This window comes from Crocodylus porosus, unplaced genomic scaffold (assembly GCF_001723895.1).
Source record: "Crocodylus porosus isolate Cpor-Errol unplaced genomic scaffold, CroPor_comp1, whole genome shotgun sequence".
NCBI lineage: Eukaryota > Metazoa > Chordata > Crocodylia > Crocodylidae > Crocodylus > Crocodylus porosus.
Genome location: NW_017728924.1, coordinates 10330962 through 10344380, shown reverse-complemented (window position 1 = coordinate 10344380; position 13419 = coordinate 10330962). Strand labels below are relative to the sequence as shown.

The 13419-nt window shown below is 45.5% G+C and overlaps 1 protein-coding gene across 1 annotated transcript; it reads right to left on the bottom strand.

Moving 5' to 3' along the window:
* Positions 1 to 2475: 2475 nt before the first annotated feature.
* LOC109313754 (brain-specific homeobox/POU domain protein 3) lies at positions 2476 to 4487 on the bottom strand. The gene is made up of 2 exons (XM_019540465.1): positions 4226 to 4487; positions 2476 to 3522 (listed from the first exon to the last, which is right to left on the bottom strand). The coding sequence occupies exons 1-2, from the start codon at positions 4343 to 4345 to the stop codon at positions 2617 to 2619; spliced, it is 1026 nt and encodes a 341-aa protein (XP_019396010.1). The 5' UTR covers positions 4346 to 4487; the 3' UTR covers positions 2476 to 2616.
* Positions 4488 to 13419: the final 8932 nt, after the last annotated feature.

Genomic DNA, 13419 nt, shown 5'->3' with positions numbered 1-13419 from the left:
CGTGGGAAATCTCGTGTTCCTGCCCTCAGCGCTGCTAGGAGTTTCTCCAGGACGGCTTTGCTTTCTCCCCTGGTTTTTTTTTTCCTCCCTTTTCTAGTTGACAAGTGCTAGGGAAACGCTGAGAACCACTGGAGAGACCAAAGCGTCTCGCTCCCACACACGCCACCACTGCACGCTCCTCTCAGTTTGCTCCTGCTACTGCACACACACACACGGGCAGACTCACACCGCGCTACGGCAGGAAGCAAATGACCTTAAACCCGAATCGACCCCCCCCCCTCCCGGCACGACAGAAAGTTTGAGCAGGATACAAACAACAGAGGTGCCTCTACTGTGCCCCAGTCATTCTCCAGGATTTAGGATTCCTGCGCCCCTACCTCTCCTACAAGTCAGGTGTCAGACAGAACAAGAGCTTTTGCCTTCAAAGCTGACTTTTATGAAAGAATCGAGAAGAAAGCCACAGAACCTCAAAAGTGTGTGTGTGTGTGTGTGTGTGTGTGTGTGTGTGTGTGTGGCGGGTGGGGGGGATTGCAGTGTGCTGGCGATGGGCTGTAATTGCAACGCTCTTAATGTAAAGCACTTCAGGTTAGAACGTTTTATTGACAACTAAATGCCCGTAATGAAATATTTCTTTGATTTCCGTGTCACGCTTTGCAATGGACTGGATGCTTGGTCTGGCTGGTAACGTGTTAGCCAGAGGGCAAGCTAAGCTGTGCATCCTGTAGGCTTTTTGATATGGTGAAACTGCCTTTTTTTTCCCTTCGAAAAGCAGGATCAGAGGAAGACAGTGTGTATCGTAGGAAGAGGGTGGAAGTGATGCATGCATTTTTGAGGAGCAATTAAACCTTCTGTAGCTACGTGCACGTAGATTCGTTTGTTCAGTTTTAAACGCTTTGCGTAGGGGTTTCTTCTGTCACTATCACAGCGCAAGCGATTAAAGAAATACCGTGGCTCCAACGCGACTGTGAATCAAAAAGAAGGCAATCTGGGTTATTTGAGAACAAGCTGTTGACTTGGGAAATGTAAAAATCAATTGTACTAAGACCCCCCCCCCACACACACACACACTTGTTTTCCAAAGAAGCCACCTTGCAGCAAACAGTTTGAAAGATTTGAGAGAAATACCCAATTTAAGAGACTGCTTAAAAGGGGATATTTCTGTTTGAAGATGGTTCCCTCCATTTACCCTCTATTAAGTCCACAAGGAAGGAATGGGTGAGGTAAAACGTGCATGGTTTATTTGAAATTCTGTAGCATACAGAGACACAAAATTTCATTCAGCACACACACAACGAAATTAAATCATCATTAAAAAAGGAAACAGAGGCAAATTTCTCTATTAAATATGCAAAGCAAAAATTATTCTTGCCTTAGAAAGTGCAGAGTTAAATATTTGCAAAATAATAAGTTATTTACTAATAACTTTTGATAACCATAGTGAATTTTTAAGTTACATATAAGTTAGACCTTTCAAAAAAATAAAACTTTCCCCTGGGTCGATGCATCCTTGAACAGAAGAGCGCACAGAAGCTACTGAATTGTGCAGTAGAGAGAAACTCAGAAGCCAAATCCACGAGCTTTTTACCGTGAAAAGCAAATTGCCCAGATACACCACTACTTTCCTCATTTCAAGGGGAAACGTCATAAATATGAGATTTAATGATTTGATTGTCGAAGCGTATTTTTACAGTGAAATTATAATGGATATTAAATTTTGTAGTGACACAAAAGCAAAACAAATCCCCAATTTTCCAAACAAACCATGAATCTATGAGCGTGCTATTTTTTCTCTTTTTTCTTTTTTTTTCTTTTTTCCTATTTTTTCAGCTGATGAGGTAGAAACAGAACAGTTATTGCAAAAATGCGATGGATTTGTTGCTAGATTAGTCAGAAGCCAACGAAAACCATGCAAGTGTGTGTGTGGTGTGAGTGTGGTGGGGGAAGCCCTTCAAGTGAATGCTTGTTTAAATAAAGAGAGTGTGACATGAGTGACGTGCTGTACAGCAAAGAAACCCGACAGAACAGAACTTTCCAACTCTGTGCAGTGCCGTCCCAAGAACATATTTACACTCGTAAATGGAAAAAGAAAAAAGAAAAAGAGAGGAAGAGACTGTGGATATGAAACCGAGAGGAATAAACATGTATCTTTTTTCAAGTTTCATTGAATTTTTTTCTCCTCTTACATTTTGTAATAGTCAGTGGGAGAGGGATTAATGGGGGGGGGGTGTCAAAGTCTTCTCTCAAACAAAGGCTCGAGACCTGACTTTTTTCACTCACCAGGACTATTGTACAGTTGTCTAAGTTTCTCCTGTGTGTTGCTGTTTGCTCTTTTTTTTTTTTCTTTAAAAAGCGAAGTCTTTATTAGCCATGGTAGCATGGTCAGTTCCTTTCTTCGCAAAGACAATCGCGGGCTCGAAAAGAGGGAGAGGTTATCAGTTCTTGGTGGTCCCCTCCCTCCCTCCCCCCCCCCGCTTTTGTTTTGTTTTGTTTTGTTTTTTAGAAGTAAACTACAGGAAAACGTGACCTGCCTGGTGCTGCTGCGGGAGCGGGGAAAGGGCGGCGGGAGGTCTGCCTGGAGGTGATGCCGCTTGCTCTTCTCTCCTCTCCCGCCCCTTCTCAGTAGGTGGCAGAAAATTTCATCCGTTTCTGCTTCTGTCTTTGATTGCAAAACCAGACCCGCACCACGTTCTTCTTCAAGTCTAACTTCTCTGCGATGGCTGCGATTTTCTCCGAGGAGGGTCTGGGCTGCACCGCGAAATAGGCTTCCAGCGACCTCTTCTCCGGGGCGGCTATGGAGGTGCGCTTGCGTTTCTTGTCCCCGCCCGTGTAGATCTCAGGCTTGGTCATTTTCTCTCTCTGCGCCCGCTCCGCCTCCTCCAGCCAAGCCTCCAGGATGGGCTTCAGGGCCACCATGTTGTTGTGGGACAGGGTGAGGGACTCGAACCGGCAGATGGTGCTTTGGCTCAGGCAGCCCACGCCCGGGATCTTCAGGTTGGCCAAGGCGGAGCCCACGTCCGCCTGGGTCACCCCCAGTTTGATCCTCCTCTGCTTGAACCGCTCTGCAAAGGACTCCAGTTCCCTGGGGTCCGTCTCTGTCTCGGGGCCTGAGATGACAGCGTGGGAGGCCAACCCGTGCGGGTGAGCCATGTTCATAGACTGGGAGTGGTGGGCCATGTGGTTGATGGCGGACATGTGGGAATGCGGGTGGGAGGGCGTGGAGCCCACATCAGGTCCAGGGACACCCCCGAGAGGGATGGCAGAGTTGAGGTGGTCCAGGAGCTCCCCTTCCAAGCCCTGCGAGGGCTGGTGGTGGTGATGGTGAGGATGGTGGGTGGTCAGGACCGAAGGGTGGTGCAGGTGAACGGAGGAGGAGGTAGGAGTGCATGAGACGCTGCTCATGGTGTGGTAAGTGGCATCTGGCTTGAAAGGATGCGTTTTCTGCGATACTATATCCACGGCCGCCAGGGCTTCAGCCCCTCTCAGCAAAGTCTCGTCGAAGCCCGCAAAGATGTTGCCTTGGATCTGGAGGAAGAAGCAAACAAACAGGATAGCAGTAGCAGAGCCGCCACGGCCCCGCCGCTGCCTGGGCCCCAGGCGCGGGGCAGCAGGGCCGGGCGTCGGCAGGTCCCCGCGCCCGCACCCGCGGCCTCGCTCCGGGAGCGGAGACCCGCAGCTCTACCCCTGCACCACCACAGCGGCGACTGAACCGACCTCACTTGCAAAACCACGGCCAGGTAAGAGGGGCAGCTTCTTGCTCGCTGCAAACCCGTGCCAAAGAACTAGTCGCCTTATTTCCTAACCCACCATCTTTCCCAGCCCGCTGTCTGCCCCCTAGCCGCACGCCTTTCCTTCAGAGGACCTTGTAGGGGGAAATACCTGAGTAGGACTCGAACTGCCTGACAAATTCGTCACCTGGCCAGACCGGGAGGGTCTGAGGAACTGAATTTGTCCGTTAAAAAAAAAAGCTTTTTTTTTTAATTCCAAGAAGAAGAAGAGGCAGCGCTGAGGAGACCGCCGGCTCTCCCGCCCGCGCAGCGCTCAGGCTCGGCGACGGCCGGCCGCGGGGGCAGCCCACCTGCCGGCGAGGGCTGCTCCGGCTCTCGGTCCGCAGACGGGGCGGCGCGGGAGGCGGCCCAGCAAGCCAACTGCCCGGAGGCGGCTGCTCGCGGCGCGGGAGAAAGCGGCTCAGCCCACAGTGACTTGCCGGGCTGCTGGGCGGGCTTACCTGAGGGGCTGGCAGGCAGGCTCTCCGGATGGCCTCTGAGCTGGTGTGCAGGTGGGTGTATTTCGGCTCATGCAGGATCGGATGCATGCTGAAAGGCTGCTTGCTGTTCATAGACATCATGATGACAGAGGCCGAGAGGACACGAGAGGGAGAGAAGCAGTGGCACCGGGTTGCCACTGTTGCATGAGCAGGTGGGGTCTGTTGAGCTTTGCTCTTTGGGTCTGTTGTTATTGTCTGACTTCTGATCACAGTATCAATGGCATTATAGACCTACCCTGACCCTCCCCCAGCACCTCCGATTGGAGGGTTTCGTGGCCGGCTCCTCCCCTCTTCCCACCGCTCCCCTAAGAAGGGCAGTAGCCGGCTGTGATCTCACTGCTCCAAGCCTTCCCCACCCTCCGCCGCTCTCACAACAGCAGGCAGTCAGGTGGCTTAGAGTGAATTTTGATCCCATTGTGCAGTGGAACAGTTACAGTGCCCCGGAGTGCAAGCCAAGTGACTCCTAAACTTGAGAGCAAACGGGGAGGAGGAGGGGGCATAAAACTAACCCAGGGTCCAACAGCCCCTCCCCTGACCGTGAAACACTGCTCGCAATTCACAGTTAAAGCGAGTTTAATTTCCTGGATCCCCAAGAAAAGCTGGTTATAAGCATCTAGTTAGATTAAACACAAAATTACTGATGTGTGTGTGTGCAATGAGTCTCAATAAAACAAAATCCGGGGGGAGGGGGTTCTTAATAACAACTACTAATCAAATCCTTGGAAATTCAGACTATCTGAAAGTAGGTGAACAGTAAAAATAAAATGGAGTTGTGGCTAAAAACAAATTTTATTTAGTGTATTTCTTGGGGGGTTGTGCATTTCTCAGGATGAACCAAATCGATTCAGTGACTTGTTACTACTCACAGGACTCAGTTGAAGAGAAGTAGGCATATAATGCAGGGTTTGAAGGGCTCAGTATTCCTTGTAAGACAGAATCTGTCCCAACCAAAATATATTGCTGGGGTTTTTTCACTAAAAAAAGAAAAGGGTGCTATCATCTTTTCTAAAATCAAAGCTTTCAAAAAACCCAGATGAGATCAGTCACAAAAGCAAGGAGGAATATGAATAAGAACTTTCGCTTGGTTTCAGAACAGGAGGAACTAGGATTCCAACACAGATCCATGACTGATACTGACTGCATTCAGCCTTCTTTTAATGTGTGATGGACTGTAATGAAAAATATAGCACTGAATGGTTAGCCTCATAAAATAACTAGTGGTAGTTTAAACACATACACATAGGTGAACATTTTTAATTGTATGATATGTGCTTTTTTTAAAGGCAAATTGTTTCTCAAAGAGAATTTGGCAAAAATCACCTTTATCAAAAAGTATTACAAGCAATGTTTGGCATTTCAATTAGAAATAAAAAATGGAAATAGTATTCTTGACCTTTGTTTTCATGTTGTCCATAAAAACCTGCACTAGAACAGCTAAAATGAAAAATGCCCACAAAATATTAATTTTGTTTGAAAAAAAATGTTTCAGCAGCACTTTTACCTACTCAAATAAATGGAACTGAAATACATTAATATTGGTTATTTATTTGTAACCTGTTCTTCTGAAGTGAGTAGTGTAGTATCATAAGGCTCATCATATTTATCTATTGATCTCAGCAGCTAAAATGTACATGGAAATAAGGCTCTTGGGTCCAACCTGGACTGGGAAGTTAGCAAACACAAGCCTTGCTCAGCCCACATCAAATATTCTTAGTCCTACATGGAAGCAGGTATGTATTTTGACAGACAACAGAGATACTGCACTCAGTTGTCACTCAGGGTAAGCAGGGATGTTGTGAATGCTTGGGAAGGATAGATTATACAGGTGCTTCTCTAGTGCTTGCTCCATACCAGTAATGCAGGGTGAGCCAGTGTAGGATTAAAAATGCTTAGCCTTGCTCAGAAAAAATAAACCTGCAGCAGGTTCCTCTTACAACAGTGGAAGCACACAATACATTTCACAGGAGTGTTTGTGACATCTAGAGCTGTGGTGCAAACAAGTCCATAGTATTTGCTGGGCTTCTGCTGGCCTCCTACCAACATACCACCACCTAACATCATGATGGTGGAAGGAGTTCAGAGAAAACTCAGAAGGCAGAATGCCATCAGATGGATCCCATCAAAACTAAAGTATTCCTCAGAGGCCTCCCATCTCAATGCAGCGCCAGCTTGGTTCCTCATCTAGCCACAGCAGAAGCAAGACAGGGCTAAATAGAAAAGATTAGAGCTTGAAAAATGGATGCATTAAAAATCTGCTTTAAAAACTGAAGGGAGGAAAAGCAGAGTGGAGGGAGGCAGCTAGAGAGTGAAGTTCAAAAGGAAAAACTGAACACAACATAATTAGCTGGAAAGGCACCAAACCCAAACAGGAGATGGTCTCAGGGCATGAACACATGCACATCCTGGGGAAGTCCAAATTCAGACCCCTAAATTACCCTGAGACCTTAGTGATGAGCCCCAGTCTCCAGCCACTGGATTGTTCTTGGCCAATGAATCAATAAAACATATTTATCTAGCCTATCATAACTTGTGTATCTATAGGGACTGTATCTGAGGAGAGACTAACCATAAATCTTGGCTCCAGCCCTATGACTCTGGAACATCCTTGACAGAAAAACTCTGCCAGGCTGAAGCACAAAGACAGAAATTGTGGGCTTCGGGAATGCACAGTCCCTTGTGGCCAGGAGCCTTTGGGAAGTATCTGTAGCAAGAGAGCAGTGGACAACAGGGACAAGGCAGGGCATGGGAGAGCTGTAGGATCAGTTGTGGCAGTTCTCACAGCCTCCTTAGGGTGGAAGGGGGCACCTGAAGTATTGCTTAAATGATCCCTGTCATTGTGCTACAGCAGACTGCAGAGAGGCTCCATTTTGCAGCCTCAGATGGAAGGATCCTTCTCCCTTATTCATGCATCTGCTTTGTGCCTTGCCTGACTTGAACATTCAGATTGGGCACTGACTTTAGGATCCATCCTAAATAAAATTGCTAACTAACAGTGTTTGATCCACGCCTATATGTTTGAGTATTATGCATTTGTATAGGACAGATGGGACTATTGTTATACCCTGCAAACATGGCTACTCCATGTCCATGAACACACAGAGCCTGTGGGAACTGAGAACTCTTTTCCCCCCTGTGTTTCACTAGCAAAGCTGTCTGAGTCATTCGTGTATCCACTGCTTGCAAAGAGATTGTAGCATTGGGTGATGAGCAAAGGAAAGTCACTGGCAAAGAGGTTTGTGCTGCGTTCCCTTTTACACCAGAGACTCCTGGAGAATGACTGAAAGGGGGAATTCTCACTGCCTGGAGTTCTGCAGTGTGGTCAGGCTCTTTCTTTCTTATAGGGCTAATAGCTTGTGAAATGATTAACTCTTTGTTACCTGCAATAAGTTCTTGCTAGCTTGTTTGTTTTGTCTCAAGGATCCGTGGGATACCCCTTTTCCCATCTTCCCTTCTCCATCCTTCTTCTCTGCATGTCAGCAATTCCATCCCCAGCCAGGGATACTAGATATAAGGATCCTGAACCCTGGATCTAACCAACTTGGAGACTCTACCTTTGTGGCTTGCCACTGTTGTTGTCATGGGTTGAACCAAAACTCTGCATCTGAATATGCCCATATTTAGGGAAAGTCACAGTTCAGATTCAGACATGAATTGCACAGTGTGGACCAAGTGTAATGAGGTGAGGCTTCCTCATAACCACAGACCTACGTGCTGGTTGGACTAGCAATAGTATCAGAATAGGATGAGAGCCTGTCTCTCTGCAGTGCCTCCGCATGCTCCCTCAGCAGGGTCCCCAGCTGCTCAGGTGTTGGGAAGCATAGGGCCTGATCTTAGTGCCACAGGAGACAAAAAGTTACTGACAAAACTTATTAGGAAGCAAGAAAATACATTTTTTTCTGTTGTGTTGCCCCTTCCCATGTGGTAAACACTGATTTCACATATAAAAACATACACACAGAGATGCCTACATGTAGATATTTACATCTAAACATACACAGACATGTAAATGTGCACACGAACATACAGACACATACATAAAGCACAGGTATACAAATATACACATACAAACATGCAAAACACATACATGCATACACACACATATACAAGTACATACATGTGTGAAAACACATATACAAATACATACTTTCTCATGACATTTGCATACACACGAACACATAAATGCTCCTCACCTCCAGTGATTCCAGTGGATGGAACTAAAATCTACACGCATGGTTTTCTTCACTTTGATTCCAGTTGTGTGGGCTAGCATCACTGATCATGTCATCAATGGTAACATGAAAGAAAGTTGGCAGAATTAGACACAAAATCAGGAAGTATCACAGGTCCAGGAACATTTTTATTACACTTAACTCCTGACACATTGTTTCTGTGGGTCCTAAAAAAGAATAAATATCAGTTTTGCTTTAATCTCTAAACTGTGCAGAGACTGAACCACAGGCATTAAGTAGGAGCCTCCAGATTCTTCTGATCGGAAGGATGTTCAGACACTGAAACCCACAATACAGATTATTGCTGTACATCCAGTTAGCAGCAATGGCCAGAAACACTTCCAGCCACCGTTGGTTGGTGAACTGTGAGTCCCAACCCTAACCCTGATAATCCATAGCTCTAGGACACTTGTCCTAGAGGAGGGGGAAGGCACAGAAACATGACTTGCCTTCCCTTCAGCAGTTAGGACTCAACAGATCACTGGGCAAGAAGAGGCCAATCCTATACTGGGAAAGACTTACCTATTTTATGATGTTTATTGTCTCCATTCCACTACTTCTGCATCATGCAGTACAGCTCTCTACTGCAGGCTAGGATCATTGCTAGAGTCAGATATCTCTAGTACTGGGTTGATCTCAAGTGGCCCTGGGTGAAGAGTATAGTGTTCTTCTCGTGTCTAAATTTGGAGTCACTAGTGTGGTCTCCTTCCCAGCAGTTCATAAACATCAGCGGTGGCTCAAATGATATTAGTAGATGCACTGGGCTGCTGCAAGGAAACTCTGAGGCAAGACCCCCTTTGCAGGTATCACAGGCACAGCTTCTGGCAAAAATGTGAGTGCTGCTGAAGTTCTAGATGACACCGACTGAGAAAATTCATGTTGATGTGGAGCCTTCCCTGTCATTCCTCGGGCATTTCTGTGAAGAGATTCCCACCACCGAAGACCTTTGTAGCTTTGCCAGAGCACCACATTGAAGAGACCTGCATTGCTGGAGAACTACCCAGCAGTGCCAGGACAGTACTAGCATCTTTGACTACATTTGGATTGAAGGGATTAACATTTCTGCACAGATTAGGTGCATTCATATCTGCATATAAAAATATTAATCTACACTGTATATTCCATAAATAATGGCAACAATGTGGTGGACCACAAACTACACACAGGAGAACATGTTCTGTTGTTGAATGATTTCTTTAGAAAGAGAGGGGCAGCTTTTTGGACTTGTTTGCAAAAACAATCAAATAGGAAAACAGGTTCACCGGGACATTTTGGCTACTTTGAAGCACATCCCATACTGCAAAACTGGCATAAACCCATTTTACATGGACAATTGAACTGGTTATTGTAATCAACTTACGTGTTTCTCATTTCCTGTCCCTTGTAATGCCATGATTTCTGTTTCAAAATAAGCATAATCTTTCTTACTGTCGATCTCTACTCATATTGAAGACAGTGCAGATTTGAAATTGATTTTCAGATGCTTACATTTTTGGATGTAAGATTACCTTGTGGTTCTGCCATGTTAAGGTTTATCCTGCTGGGCTCAGACATGATGTGCTGTAACATCCAAGAAATTAAAAATATAGAACCACAGAACCATAGAAATTAAGGTTGGAAGGGACCTAAAGGGGTCATCTAGTCCAGTCCCCTGCTCAAAGCAGGACCACCCCCAACTATATCATCCCACCCAAGGCTTTGTCTAGCCAGGTCTTAAAAACCTCCAAGGATGGAGATTCCACAATCTTTCCAGGTAGCAACGAGGATGCAACCATTTAAAGAAAAGCACACTGTGATTGAGTCAAAATCAGCTAGGAGAGCAGGTATACTATGAACATAACACACGAAAGCCATCCAGTTTGCTAGAGGTTTGGCAGATCCCTCTACGAAACTGACAAAGATAGACATCTTAAAAACTAAGATATGCAAAAATATGCAGCAGCATAAGTTCAGGGGTCCATGAAAAGAAAATTATGATGGTGGTGATGGTGGTGCTTCTGCTGGGATTGAATAAAATATGAGTAAAGAACCTCACAACCTCATGACTCAGAAATGCAGTGACTTCTGGGGTAGAGTCTAATATCCTGGTAGCTAACCAGTATACACTATAACATCAGAGGGAGAAGGAAGCTTTAGTAAAGAATACTAAGAAAAATGCTTAACATTTAGTGCTGGTGGATTTTTCATGCTGCAGTTGCATCTTTGGCCTAAGAATTTTGTCAAAGTAATACCTTGTTGTGGTTTCCCATGGGAGGATATATCAGTGATAGGGGTCAGATTTAATCCTATTTAAAAGGATGCTCATCTTTCCCTGAATTCACTAGCAACAAACAGCAGTAGGAAATTTCCTTATTTAAAAATCTCCACATCTGCCACTCCAGTGAGCTGTGTACCCAAGAATCCCTGTCTTTCTGCCTCCTCTAAGGGTCACATTAAAAGTTCCCTCTCTTGCCTTTCTGTCTCTAATATATAGCCTGGAATAGAGATCCTAGCTCCTGTATTTGCAGGCAGGGAAACCTATCAGTCAAAGGAGCTTAGCTATGACTGTCATGTGGTCCCAGAGTGGTTGCCTCCAAATTCCACCTATTTTTACTACATAAAAGGCTTCATTGTTCCTTCTGTTGAGCCTGAAAAAAGAGTTCTTGGTACCCCCACTGGCTTGAATAAGATCTGCGGTTGTCTTTAGACATGATACTTATGTGCTGGCAGCTATTGTCCTCTTTCAGCATAATACCAACATAGAGTAGTCAGGATCTTTGCTCTCCAAGTCTTAGGGACAGTATCCAAATGAAGTAAAGTACATAGCACACATTTCATTTCCTTCAACAGATGAAGCACTGAGCCACCTCTGTTGAGATCTGAACCTGAGATTCCAGGAAGTTTCAAGATCAAGGCCGTGTTGTGTCAGTGGGGCAAAAAAGTCATAAATGGGGCAGAAATGAGTCCTGCAAACATATCTCATGATGCTTTAGAACTGGCATAGGTGGTCTATGGACGCTCTTCTACTATCACTCATCATTTGGGGGGGCGGGGGGTGACGTTTGTGTAGCCAGAGAGCCCTATGCTCCAGATAATCTCTGTTTCCTATGAACCACAAAGCCAGGGCTGCACCTACCCATGGTTAAGAAACTGGCCAATAGCAGGATTTCTAGTGCATAAGGGATTTGGGGGTTTTGTTTGTTTCCAGTCCAAACTGACCAAAACAAAAATGTTCAGAGTGTCACTTTCACTGAACACTGTCTGGAATTCAAAGGTGTGTGGACCCAGGGTTTCTATTAGGGCTGTGCGAAGCTTCAGGTGGTGATTCAATTTGGAGGAGATATGGCGTGATTCAGTGTCTGAATCTCCAAATCTGAATCAAATCAGGGGGCCAATAAAAAGATCCAAATTGACTCAAAGCTCTTCGACTCTTCAGCATCCAGTGAGTCATGGCTTTTTTTTTCAAAATGCCAGGAGCTGGGGTAGGTGGGGCAAGCGAGGCAGCCATTGCAGAGGCTGGGAGAATGGGCAGGGGATGGGCCTGGGTGATTCAGAGATTCAGCAGCAGCCAGATCTTCAAATTAGATTCGGCCAAATTGATTCAGGACAGTGATTTGCATTATCGAATCGAATCACTGTCTCCTGAATCAGCCAAATCTGAATCAAAAGCAAATACTAGCCACTTTGCACAGGCTTAGTTTCTATACTTTTGGCTCATGGATTGGGTGGGGGGTGAAGGGGAGGGGGGAGTTTGGAGGGCTAGGCATTGCTGGCTGATCTGGAGTTGGGAAACAAGGAAGCACTGGATCTTGAGCTGGACCTGTTCACCTTATGCATCTGCTCCAAAGCCATAGACCCTAGAATCGCTGGAGCCCCAGCCCTAAGGCACTTCACTTGGTATAGCTGCCCAGAGTTGCAAACCACAGAAGCACTGGGTCCCCAAAACCAAGGTAATCCACCAGGAATTAGGGCAGTATCTGCAGGAACCCAGCCTTTGCTGTCAGCAAAAAATGAGATCCAAGATATTTCAGACAAAGAGGGTAGGTTCACCAGATCTCCATTTTCTATGTGAAAAAGCAATTAATCAGGACACTTCTAACCAGTTGTACATGGCAGGTACTGAGTACAGGGGACACTGGAGTGGTTTAAAAGGCTTGCCTGAGTGCAGGAGCACAGGTGCTGAAGATCAAACCTTAAGTCTTTCAGAGTTGATGCACTAAACTTAGCCTGATTCAGCTCTCAGTTACAGCAGTGTAACTAAGGAGCTTCTCCATCTAAGTCAATGGAGTTACCTTTGATTCAAATTAGTGTGAGGTCAGAAGTGCCCCATAACTAAAGCTAAAGTGATCCTGATGCAGCTCTACTGCATACGCTGGAATTACAGCTGGAATGAATTAAGCCTAAATTCTTTGTATTGTATCATCCATAGTCTTGCTAACATAAATCAAGTCCCAGCTTAAAAACAATACGTTTTCAAAATGTCCAGGTGAGGGGGTAAGGGGAACAGAAGCTTCCACTGTTGACAAGGTCTGTCTTTATCAATCTGACTATCACTGCATATTTTAATGGAAAAAATCTAACCTTCTAGGTGCAGGAGACAAGAATATCCATGCAGACAAATGATTCAAGCCAGCTTGTAAAAGTCCTTATTAAAACCCCACTGCACCTAATCATGAAAGATAGCTTTTAATTTAAAAAGTGTAACCATTCATCCAAGTTTATAGAGAGATTGCTGCAATCCCTGAGATGTGCCAGCCAGCAATATATGGAGGGCCCCTTCTGGAGGGGGAGAATTTTTCTTTTCCCTTGGTGTTTGCTGGCAAGGAACATCTTGGTCTGTTTTAAATGGGCAACTTTGTGAGTTTCCTGAGTGTGGTTTCTTCCATTAGAAAATGGGAATCTTTTAACAGCTCACCCAGGCAGCAAAATTCCCCCACTCCATCTACT